The sequence below is a fragment of the Manis pentadactyla genome, chromosome 9, assembly GCF_030020395.1.
Source record: "Manis pentadactyla isolate mManPen7 chromosome 9, mManPen7.hap1, whole genome shotgun sequence".
NCBI lineage: Eukaryota > Metazoa > Chordata > Mammalia > Pholidota > Manidae > Manis > Manis pentadactyla.
The window spans coordinates 87,594,623-87,607,124 of NC_080027.1; the positions used below are offsets into that span (position 1 = coordinate 87,594,623).

The following is a 12,502-nucleotide window of genomic DNA, read 5'->3' on the forward strand; positions in this document are numbered from 1 at the left end:
CCTCAATCCCATAGCATAACTTATTTGCCTGTAGAGTATGACCTTACTTGAACTGATCTGGTGGCAAAACCTATGCTATTTATGGTTTGTATTTATCACATTAATGATTAGAGGCTACTGGGTACACTGCTGCAGGTGTCAACGTAATGTACAGGATATGCACTACATATACATGTGTATATGCATATCTTATACATATGTGTGTATGTAACATATGAAACACATCTGCCCTCAAAGTTCTTGGAAAAGGGGTTGTAGACCTGCATTTCTTTGTCTAGAAAAATTCTGACTTGTTAAGTGATCACGGTAGGTTTAGTTTCTGTTTCTTATCCTCTTTATCCTTTCTGCAGCTATTGTTGGCTCCAACCCCGTACATCATCGGGGTCCCTGCCAGCTTCTTCCTCTACAAACTGGACTTCAAAATACCTGATGATGTATGGCTAGTGGATCTGGACAGTAATCGGGTGAGGGTCTTGGCTAAGGCATTGTAGGGTCTAGAATGAGGACTGTGTTCTGTTTTTCTAGATTACTCCCACAGAGGTCTTAAATTGGTGGGTGATTTGTGTTGTGTAAGTCTGACACAATTTTTAAAAATGTTGCTTCTACTTTATTGGCTTAAGAGGATCTGGATTATGACTTGAAGAATTACAAGATTTAGTTTTGTCAGAATTAAGTGCTCCTCCATATCTGAGCAGTAGGGCACTTGTGGCTACAGGACCATTACATATGGTGTAGATCATCTAATGGTTTTCTTGGAGAATAGTTTCTAGTAAGAAACTGTCTTTTGATTAAGACTTTTTAAAAATGTGTATTAATATTCTTTATATTCAAACTTCAATAGAAAGGCCTTACATAAAACTTTAGAAAATACAAAAAAGTATAAAGAAGTAAATAAAAACTATAATCTTATTATCTAGAGATAGTCACCAATAACATTTAAGTTTCTTTCTTTTCAGGTGTGTGTGTGTGTATCATATATGTGTATATGCATATCTTATGTATGTGTGTGTATGTAATGCATGAGTTCACATATACATGATGATGCTGTCTATACAGCTTCCTATTTTGGTCCCTACCTCTATGTAAGAGGAACTCCTGAGCAGTTACTTCTAAGGTCATGCCTTTTCTCTGTTTTCTGGTGCAGGTGATTGCCCCCACCAATGCAGAAGTGCTCCCTGTCCTGCCAGAACCGGAATCATTAGAGCTGAAAAAACATTTAAAGCAAGTAGGTGAAGACTGAACAAAAGGAAGGGGAGCAGTAGCTGCTTAGGGCCAATGTAGGCAGACAGCTGCTGTTAGAGCCAGTTTCCTCCCAGACTTCAAGTGAAGTTGGCTTTGTTAGCCTTGGGTGGGCTTGAGAAGAGGTGTATCCCATTTCTGGGTGGCAGGGTGAATCTTAAAAACGGCTTTTTGGATTCCTTCTAACTCATCGTATGCCCTCCAACCCTCTAAAACTTACGTTGTGTAAAACTACCCTTCATTTTCTGTTTCTTGTCACAGCTGCCATTCTTCATGGCCTTGGAACATTTGCCCAGTCTTGTAAGAAAGGAGTTAATAGCTTGGACAATCTGGTTTCTATTATATTTTCCTCTTGAATTGATTCCTAAGTCCCTATAGAATGCTTTCTTCAAAAATTCCTCTTTGAGTAATCCTTTAGGTGCATTTTTCTTTTTTTTTTTATTTTGTTATCATTAATCTACAATTACATGAAGAACATTATGTTTACTAGGCTCCCCCCTCCACCAAGTCCCCCACACAAACCCCATTACAGTCACTGTCCATCAGCATAGTAAGATGCTGTAGAATCACTACTTGTCTTCACTGTGTTGCACAGCCCTCTCATGCCTCCCTACATTATACATGCTAATCATAATGCCCCCTTTCTTTTTCCCCGCCTTATCCCTCCCTTTCCACCCATCCTCCTCAGTCCCTTTCCCTTTGATAACTGTTAGTCCATTCTTGGGCTCTGTGATTCTGCTGCTGTTTTGTTCCTTCAGTTTTTTCTTTGTTCTTATACTCCACATATGAGTGAAATCATTTGATACTGGCTGGCTATTTCACTGAGCATAATACCCTCTAGCTCCATCCATGTTGTTGCAAATGGTAGGATTTGTTTTCTTCTTATGGCTGAATAATATTCCATTGTGTATATATACCACATCTTCTTTATCAGTTCATCTACTGATGGACACTTAGGTTGCTTCCATTTCTTGGCTATTGTAAATAGTGCTGTGATAAACATAGGGGTGCATCTGTCTTTTTCAAACTGCGTTGCTGCATTCCTAGGGTAAATTCCTAGAAGTGGAATTCCTGGGTAAAATGGTATGTCTATTTTAAGCTTTTCGAGGAACCTCCATACTGCTTTCCACAATGGTTGAACTAATTTACATTCCCACCAGCAGTGTAGGAGGGTTCCCCTTTCTTAACAACCTCACCAACATTTGTTGTTGTTTGTCTTTTGGATGGTGGCGATCCTTACTGGTGTGAGGTGATATCTCATGGTGGTTTTAATTTGCATTTCTCTGATGATTAGCGATGTGGAGCATCTTTTCATGTGTCTGTTGGCCATCTGAATTTCTTTGGAGAAGTGTCTGTTCAGCTCCTCTGCCCATTTTTTAATTGGATTGTTTGCTTTTTGTTTGTTGAGGTGCGTGAGCTCTTTATATATTTTGGATGTCAACCCTTTATCGGATCTGTCATTTATGAATATATTCTCCCATACCGTAGGGTACCTTTTTGTTCTATTGATGGTGTCCTTTGCTGTACAGAAGCTTTTCAGCTTGATATAGTCCCACTTGTTCATTTTTGCTTTTGTTTCCCTTGCCCGGGGAGATATGTTCATGAAGAAGTCACTCATGTTTATGTCCAAGAGATTTTTGCCTATGTTTTCCTCCAAGAGTTTTATGGTTTCATGACTTACATTCAGGTCTTTGATCCATTTTGAATTTACTTTTGTGTATGGGTTTAGACAGTGATCCAGTTTCATTCTCTTACATGTAGCTGTCTAGTTCTGCCAGCACCATCTGTTAAAGAGACTGTCATTTCCCCATTGTATGTCCATGGCTCCTTTATCATATATTAATTGACCATATATGTTCGGGTTAATGTCTGGAGTCTCTATTCTGTTCCACTGGTCTGTGGCTCTGTTCTTGTGTCGGTACCAAATTTTCTTGATTACTGTGACTTTGTAGCAGAGCTTGAAGTTGGGGAGCGAGATTCTCCCCACTTTATTCTTCCTTCTGAGGATTGCTTTGGCTATTCAGGGTCTTTGGTGTTTCCATATGAACTTTAGAACTATTTGTTCCAGTTCGTTGAAGAATGTTGTTGGTAATTTGATAGGGATTGCATCAAATCTGTATATTGCTTTGGGCAGGATGGCCATTTTGACAATATTAATTCTTCCTAGCCAAGAGCATGGGATGAGTTTCCATTTGCTAGTGTCCTCTTTGATTTCTCTTAAGAGTGTCTTATAGTTTTCAGGGGTGCATTTTTCATTGATTGATTTTCTTCTTCTCCTGCATGCTGAACATAGTACCTGCAGGTAAAACATGAAAGGGCCCCATTCCTTTGCCCCGGTGTATGTGTTATTGTAGGACCGCCAGTAGATACCTCTGTATTTCTTTTTAGGAATCCTTGCTGTTATTTGTAGAGTCTTCAGGAATATCTCTCTCTGTTGTCTAGGTTATGTAGCATTATCTCTAGATGATTTCTGTCTGGATTTAAAGGGACCATTTTGTGACATCCCTCTCACTCTCACTCCATCACTGTTGATGTAATATGATATCTTGTGCAGAGTTTGCTGAGGATTGCAGGTTCAGGAAGTTTGTCTCCCCTTGCTGTTTTCATTCTTGATGATTGCTTTAGTATGACTAGAGATGGAGAGGCTGGTATATGAAATACTACTTTAAGTGTTTGTAAGAGCTAAGATCCTTGGATTCATTGATCCCATATTCTTTTTTTTTAATTAAGGTATTGATACACACTCTTAAGAAGATTTCACATGAAAAACAATGTGGTTACTACATTCACCCATATTACCAAGTCCCCCCCATACCCCATTGCAGTAACTGTCCATCAATGTAGGAAGATGCCACAGAGTCACTACTTGTCTTCTCTGTGTTACACTGTCTTTCCCATGATCCATCCACACCATGCGTGCCAATCATAATACCCCTCAATCCCCTTCTCTCTCAGTCCCCACCTGCCCTCCAACACCCCTCCCCTTTCGTAACTACTAGTCCCTTCTTGGAGTCTGTGAGTCTGCGGCTGTTTTGTTCCTTCAGTTTTGCTTCGTTGTTAGACTCCACAGATGAGGGAAATCATTTGGCACTTGTTTTTCTCCACCTGGCTTATTTCACTGAGTATAATATCCTCCATCTCCATCCATGTTGTTGCAAATGGTAGGATTTGTTTCTTTCTTATGGCTGAATAGTATTCCATTGTGTATATGTACCACATCTTCTTTATCCATTCATCTACTGATGGACACTTAGGTTTCTTCCATATCTTGGCTATTGTAAAAAGTGCTGCAATAAACAGGGGTGCATATGTCTTTTTGAATCTGAGAACTTGTATTCTTTGTGTAAATTCCTAAGAGTGGGATTCCCAGGTCATATGGTATTTCTATTTTTAGTTTTTTGAGGAACCTCCATATTGCTTTCCACAGTGGTTGAACTAACTTACATTCCCACCAGCAGTGTAGGAGGGTTCCCCTTTCTCAGCATCCTCACCAGCATTTGTTCTTAGTCTTTTCCATGCTGGCCATCCTAACTGGTGTAGGGTGATATCTCATTGTGGTTTTTATTTGCATTTCCCTGATGATTAGTGATGTGGAAGCATCTTTTCATGTGTGTCTTGGCCATCTAAATTTCTTCTTTGGAGAAGTGTCTCTTCATATCCTCTGCCCATTTTTTAATAGGATTATTTGCTTTTTGGGTGTTGAGGCATGTGAGTTCTTTATCTATTTTGGATGTCAACCCCTTGTCGGATATGTCGTTTACAAATATATTCTCCCATACCCATATTGTAAAATGCCTTTTTGTTCTGTTGATGGGGTCCTTTGCTGTACAGAAGCTTTTTAGTTTGATGTAGTTGCATGTGTTCGTTTTTGCTTTTGTTTCCCTTGCTCGAGGAGATGTGTTCAGTAAGAAGTTGCTCGAGTTTATATTCAGGAGATTTTTGCCTATGTTGTCTTCTAAGACTTTTATGGTTTCATGCCTTACATTCAGGTCTTTGATCCATTTCGAGTTTACTTTTGTGTATGGGGTTAAACAATAATCCAGTTTCATTCTCTCACATGTAGCTGTCCAGTTTTGCCAGCACCAGCCGTTGAAGAGGCTGTCATTTCCCCATTGTATGTCCATAGCTCCTTAATCATGTATTTATTGACCATATATGGTTGGGTTTATATCAGGGCTCTCTAGTCTGTTCCATTGGTCTATGGGTCTGTTCTTGTGCCAGTACCAAATTTTCTTGATTACTGTGACTTTGTAGTAGAGCGTGAAGTTGGGGACCGTAATACCCCCAGCTTTATTCTTCCTTCTCAGGATTGCTTTGGGTATTCGGGGTCTTTTGTGGTTCCATATGAATTTTAGAATGATTTTCTTTAGTTTGTTGAAGAATGCTATTGGTATTTTGATAGGGATTGCATTGAATCTGTAGATTGGTTTAGGCAGGATGGCCATTTTGACAATATCAATTCTTCCTATCCATGAGCACAGGATGTGTTTCCATTTATTGATATCTTCTTTAATTTCTCTCATGAGTGTCTTGTAGTTTTCAGGGTATAGGTGTTTCACTTCCTTGGTTAGGTTTATTCCTAGGTATTTTATTCTTTTTGATGCGATTGTGAATGGAATTGTTTTCCTGATTTCTCTTTCTGCTAGTTCATCGTTAGCGTATAGGAATGCAACAGATTTCTGTGTATTAATTTTGTATCCTGCAACTTTGCTGAATTCAGATAATAGATCTTGTAGTTTTGGAGTGGATTCTTTTGATCCTGTATTCTTACACCGCGACTCAGTGTTTGGACTGGCTGCATTACTGTCCCCTGGACTTGTTGGAGGTGCAGAATCACTGCAGACATGCTGAATTAGAATCTGCATTTTAATATCCTAGGTAATTCCTGTGTTTATTACCATTTAAGAAGCACTGCTGGTCTAGACCAGTAGTTTTCAAACTGCTCCTGGGGCATCTTAGGGGCTGATTCAGGTTGGGAGCACTGAGCATGTGAGGCTCTGGGTTCCTCATGTCCTTCAAGAAGCTTTACTTTCTTTTTTTTTTTTTATTAAGGTATCGCTGATATACACTCTTATGGAAGTTTCACCTGAAAAACATTGTGGTTACTACATTCACCCATATTATCAAGTTCCCCCCATATCCCACTGTAGTCACTGTCCATCAGCATAGTAAGATGCCACAGAGTCACTACTTGTCTCAGAGAAGCTTTACTTTTACATGCTTCAATTGTTTATATTTCCACATAGATTTCAATTGAAAAACAAGATTTCATGGCTAAAATATGTTTGAAAACTAATGCCCTGGACTTGACTTCAGATTTGATTAAGTTGCCTTAACCCAAGTTGACTTAAGCTGAAGGTCTATATACACATTATTTTCTAAAGGTCCAAATATTTGGATTCTTATTTCAAAGTTGAGGGCTCTTTCCTAGGAAATGAGGTTGGCTAGTCAACCAGGAATCTGCCTTCTATGGAGAATTTCTTATTGCTCCACAGGCCCTTGCCAGCATGAGTCTCAACACCCAGCCCATCCTCAATCTGGAGAAATTCCATGAGGGCCAGGAAATTCCTCTTCTCTTGGGAAGGCCTTCTAGTGACCTGCAGTCCACACCATCCACGGAATTCAATCCACTCATCTATGGCAATGACGTGGATTCTGTGGATGTTGCGACCAGGTATGATCAAGTTGACTAGGCAATCAATGAGCTCTTGGATTGGCTTCTGCTCTCCAGGCAGCCTAGAGGCAGACTGCTTCCCTGAGCCTGAGTTCCTTTATAAACATGTATAATATTTGTTCATATTTGCTTCCTTAGTAAAAGCAAAGAGAAGAAACTCTTTTTGTTCAGCACACTCAGAGGCCTTTGAAGCCTTGAGTGAAAAAGGGGACTGATGATTCTTTAAGATACCTCTCCCTTTAATGTTGGAAGCCTGTGAAGTGGTGCTTTGGGAGGCAGTCTGAAACTATGATCGTAGGAACCCTCCCAGCCCGAGCTGGAGACTGGACTGCCTTGCTGCCCCCTTCTTCCCCAGAGTGGCCATGGTCCGTTTCTTCAACTCCCCCAACATGCTGCGGGGCCTTCAGATGCACACACGCACCCTGCGGCTCTTCCCTCGGCCCGTGGTTGCTTTCCAAGTGGGCTCCTTTCTAGCCTCACGCCCTCGGCAGACACCTTTTGCTGAAAAATTGGCCAGGACTCAGGCTGTGGAGTATTTTGGGGAATGGATCCTTAACCCCACCAACTATGCCTTTCAGAGAATTCACAACAGTGAGTCCACCTACCCTCTGCTCGGCCCCACCTTCTGCCTTTGTCCTCCTGATGGCCCTTCCCTCTCCTTTTTCCCTTTCTGATCTTTTACCTGCCCCTTCCATTCCTATTTTGCTTTAGACTTTTTGCTACCTTTCTTTTACATGTTGCTTGCTTTTTCCCCCTTGTTGCTAACTCTGTCCTTTTTTCTCTTTGGGTAGACATGTTTGATCCGGCCCTGATTGGGGACAAGCCAAAGTGGTACGCTCATCAGCTGCAGCCCATTCATTATCGAGTCTATGATGGCAGTTCCCAGCTGGCTGAGGCGCTGCGTGTGCCCCTAGAGCATGACTCTGACTCAGACCCTCCTGATGACAGGTGAGCAGTCCCTTATGGAGGTAAAATAGTTTTTAAAGGAGAAGAGGCTCTCACTAGCCCTTGTTTAGCACAATGGCAAAATGTCACAGGACTTACTTAACAGTCTTTGAAGCCTTGAGTTATATTTTGATTAATTGTTTTATATTTGCTTCTTTATCTTAAGAATGCTCCTCTTTTTAATATTCCTAGTGCTGATTGCTGATTCTTTTCCCTGCTCCTCCTTTCTGTTTGATTTCTATTTTTATGTTTGTGCTCTTCACTCTGTAGTGGCAGTGATAGTATGGATTATGATGACTCAAGCTCTTCTTACTCCTCCCTTGGTGACTTTGTCAGTGAAATGATGAAATGTGACATCAATGGTGATACTCCCAGTAAGTGTCCTTGGGGAGAGTGGCCAGCTCTGGGCAGGGTTTGGGGTTCTGGGCTTGTATAGTCTGTACTTGCCACCTGTGGGTTTTGGCAGATGTGGATCCACTGACACATGCAGCGCTGGGGGATGCCAGTGAGGTGGAGATCGATGAGCTGCTGACCCAGAAGGAAGCAGAGGAACCTGGCCCAGACAGCGGGACCTCTCAGGAAAACCCCCCACTGTGCTCTAGCTCCAGCACCCCCACCAGCAACAGTCCCAGCACCGTCACCCAGGGAGCCTGTTCTGTACGTGGGGCTACTGCTTGGGATGTGGGCCTCATCTGTATTAAAGTTCAGATAAAGCTCCTTATTTGCTCCTTTCTTCACAAGCTCCCTATCTTCCTCTACATAGGCCCCATAGCTTACAGTCTCTGACACAGTTTTGATTCCAGAAGGAGCTCATCAGGCTTTGTTCAAGATTCAGCTAAGATTTCCCCTTGCATAGTTTGTGGGGACAGAATGGGGGTGTTGCAGAGATCTTTTCTCACATATTCCTCAGGATAGGAATTTGACAAGCCTAGATCATCCCTGCCAAGCTGAAAACAAGGAAAGGCATCACTGGGTACCAGGCAACCACTTTTTATTTTATATGGTTTAGGAACTGGCTGACTCAACAGAGATGGATGCTAAGGCAGCAGCAGGCGTCTCCAAGTCCCTCCCGCCCGCACCTCCCAGCATGGGCAAGTGGAACGTGGACAGGCGTCAGACAGAAATTGGAGTGGGGTCAGTGTGCCAGCAAACCTATGACAGTCCATACTTCAAGCCACAGTATGGCTTTCCCCCTGAGGAAGATGACGATGAGCAGGGGGAAAGTTACACTCCCCGATTCAGCCAACATGTCAATGGCAATCGGTGAGAGCCTGGGGACACCACTAGAAGGGTGACTTGAAGACCTCACTGCAGTGGAGCCTGGGTGAGGGTTAATCAGGAGGCCGGAGAAGTCTGAATGCCCTTGTGGTCCTGCCATCCCTAGAGGGTGGTGCTTTGATGTAGGCATTTAGGAATTGCGGGAAGGGAAGAGTGTCTGCAATGTAGTGTAAGGGCCACACACCCATGAGTAGGTACCTGTGCCTGGGGCTCATAGGTGCCACTGTGCATTCAAGGGCTCAAAAGCTGCTGCGGCCCAACAGCTTGAAACTGGCAAGCGACTCAGATGCAGAGTCAGACTCCCGAGCGAGCTCCCCCACCTCCACCATCTCCAACAACAGCAGCGAGGGCTTCGGGGGCATCGTGTCTTTTGCCAGTAAGTGCCTTCAACCCTCTCATGGTTCTCTCCCATTTTCCCTCCAGTAGGGCCTGAGTGTGGCAGGTGCTGCTTAGAACTTCAGATACAGGCCTGGGTTGGTGTTACCAACCCCCAGTTCAGGTCATTTGAGCGATAATGAATGAGATATTTTTAAGGAAGATCAATAAAGGACAGGGACAGAGATCTTACTATGCTTATACTTGGAGGTTTCCATCTATTTCAGGTAAGACAGCTTGTCAACTGGCAAATAATCATTACACTTAAAAGCATACACTTGTACTTATATTTTGTGGAAATATTCTGGTCAGATTTTATTTAGGTATATAATATCTGGTGAAGAGCATTTTCATGAACATGTATTGAAATCTATATGACGCTGACTTTTGTGCTTAAAGAATATTTCCAGAAATGAGGGAGGGTATCAGTTAAAGACTGAAGACAGACTAGGGATCAGAGAAAGCCAACATATGGGATGATTGTGATTGTGAGTTTTTTCAGAAGCTGGGGAGGGACAGCACCAACTTCAGACCTGAAGTGCACTAACTGCTGGCTTTTGTGCCCAATCAGCAACAGATGAGCAACTCGGATATCGTCATGAGAGGTGGTCGGAGAAAGCTGTTGTTGGGTTTTGAGCAGTCCTGGCAGTGGCCCCTTTTTGTTTGTCCCGAGTTAGACTTAGTCTTTTCTAAGATAGAGCAGAGGCCCTGGGATTGTGTCTGAAAAGGAGGAAGGTGAAGATGACACAGTCGTTGGAGTGTGATGCTTTGATTCTTTATCCCCCAACTCATTGCTCTCACACTGTCCCTTTGATAGGCAGCCTGTATCGGAACCACAGTACAAGCTTCAGTCTTTCAAACCTCACACTGCCCAGCAAGGGTGCCCGGGAGAAGATCACACCCTTCCCTAGTCTGAAAGGTAACTGTGGCCCTCCTTCTGCCCAACCAGGATTTTCTGGGAAATATTTCAGGCCTGTGGGTGCTTGTCAGGAGCCCTGTGTGTGATGAATCATTTGATCTGGCTATTGCCCCTCCTATCGCTTCTCATGGCTTTTATTGCACATTGTGGGCTTTTGCTGGTTTTCAGTTGGAAACTATCTTGGTAGGTAAAGAGAAAGCTCTGTTACCTCATTTACCATAATGGCAACTGTGGGATTACTGCTGCCTCTGGGGGAACTTGTCAGGGGTACATAATTAAACTTGGTATTATCAGCTGCCACTGGTCACCTACCCGGTTCCTACTGCATGGACTTAGCAGCTGGCCCGCCAGGGATGGTTGTGAAGAGCCTGGCAGTGTTCATGGAGTCAGGAAGCCTATTACTTTGGCTTCAAGTCAACACAGGGCCTGTGGGTGAGCCAAGTAATATTGGTTGGCTTCTGGGGGGCAGTTAAGACCTTATTTGATTTTCATCAAGAGACCTTATTTGATCTCTGACAGTTTTCAGGGTTCTTCTGAGTTTACTCTGACTCTGATTGTTTCCTCTGGATGTGGTGCTGAAATAGTTAATCACAGTAGAAAAGCACAGTGGGAAGCAGCTCCATATGTTTTTACTGACCTCTCTTTGCAGTGATTAAAAATGTCAGGAATAGAAGGAATGTTCTTTGGTGGGGTTGGAAACATAGGGTACATGGGCAGCAGGGCATCATAGCTGGTAGTGCAGGGAACTAACTGGCGCTGTAGAATCCGTACATGGCTTGGCAGGTTAGGGATGGAAAAGTGTTAGTTTACCAGCTTTAATTTGGTGCGGTTGCAGAGGAGAACAATCAAAATGCTTTCATTGCATGCTGATGCTTCACCGCATTTGCTGCACTTGTCACTTCCATCCACCACTGCCATCCTCTCACCTTCATCCCCCTTCCCACGGCAGCGTCTGCAAGATAGGTCTCTTCCCTCTACATACTTGCAGGCCCTCTGGACCCCTGTGCTGGGTGTGTTAGAAACCCATGGCCCTCCTGTTGTGCATGTGCCTCTTTAGTCCCTGAAGGCTCCTGTGTCATTTACCCTGCCCCTGGCTTTGAGAGGCCATAGTCTTAAAGATGGTCTTTCCTGGAGCTGTGGTTGTCTCCTGGTCACCTGGCTTCCAGCTCTGAGGTGCCTAAACACCAAGGTTATGTACACTAAGCTTCGGGAGAATGTTCAGATGATCTGACTTTCAGTTCCATTGAGGGGTTTAGGGGTTTGGTATTGTGGTGCACCTACTAATTGTGTATTTTGTGTCCCAGTATTTGGGCTAAATACTCTAATGGAGATTGTTACTGAAGCCGGCCCTGGGAGTGGTGAAGGTGGGTCTTGCCCGTGAGCTGTGCATGATCTTTTTTTCCTAGCATCTTCTGTGCCTGCTTGAGGGCCGTCCTCCTCATGGAGCAAGCAATATCACATGTGTGACCTGCCTGGCTCCATGCCCCTAGGTGCCCGTGCTTGCCCATGGGGCGTGCTGCTGGTGCATGTGGAGTGACCCAAGTCTCCATCCCCACCTCCTACACACTGCCACAGCTGGTCTCCCTGTGTGATGCCCTGGTGCTGCCCTCACCCAGTCTTCTGGGGAACGGTTGTGGACATGGCTACCTAGGGCTGTGCTGATCCTGCCTCCAGACCACAACAGTGACGCCTCTCTCTCATTCCTGCCCTCCCTGTCAGCAGGAAACAGGAGGGCCCTAGTAGACCAGAAGCCGTCTGTCATCAAACACAGCCCAACAGTGAAAAAAGAGCCGCTGTCACCCCAGGGTCGATCGAGCAACTCTAGGTAATAAATAGCAGGGCTATTTTGAAAGTTCTCTCATAGAGGTACATTCCTGTACCAAACGTTAGGGATGCTCAAGAGTGGGAGAGAAGCTCTCAGTCGGGGAGATGAAACCATTGTTGCCAGCACTCCCAGTGGGTCATAGCTCCCATACAAGGGTCATAGCTCAGAGTGCTGAGGAGAGTGAAACGGCCCTGGTGGGTCCTTGCACCAACCAGGTGATCTGGGGAGAGGGGGAATTCAGTGGGCT

General features: G+C 43.9%; 1 protein-coding gene across 50 annotated transcripts in view; it reads left to right on the top strand.

The window, feature by feature from the left end:
- MADD (MAP kinase activating death domain) overlaps positions 1-12,502 on the top strand; it is a 58,987-nt gene that overhangs the window by 6,190 nt on the left and 40,295 nt on the right. For 17 of the 50 annotated variants that reach the window (XM_057507666.1, XM_057507668.1, XM_057507669.1 and 14 more), the window contains 12 exons: positions 351-464; positions 1,145-1,225; positions 6,735-6,913; positions 7,269-7,504; positions 7,705-7,861; positions 8,129-8,232; positions 8,325-8,515; positions 8,868-9,121; positions 9,373-9,512; positions 10,329-10,430; positions 11,735-11,794; positions 12,153-12,255. In XM_057507666.1, coding sequence (XP_057363649.1) covers positions 351-464; positions 1,145-1,225; positions 6,735-6,913; positions 7,269-7,504; positions 7,705-7,861; positions 8,129-8,232; positions 8,325-8,515; positions 8,868-9,121; positions 9,373-9,512; positions 10,329-10,430; positions 11,735-11,794; positions 12,153-12,255 — 1,721 coding nt within the window. Of the gene's footprint in view, positions 1-350; positions 465-1,144; positions 1,226-6,734; positions 6,914-7,268; positions 7,505-7,704; positions 7,862-8,128; positions 8,233-8,324; positions 8,516-8,867; positions 9,122-9,372; positions 9,513-10,328; positions 10,431-11,734; positions 11,795-12,149; positions 12,256-12,502 lie in introns of all 50 variants that reach the window. The other 33 variants (XM_057507656.1, XM_057507684.1, XM_057507685.1 and 30 more) reach the window with 4 other exon arrangements.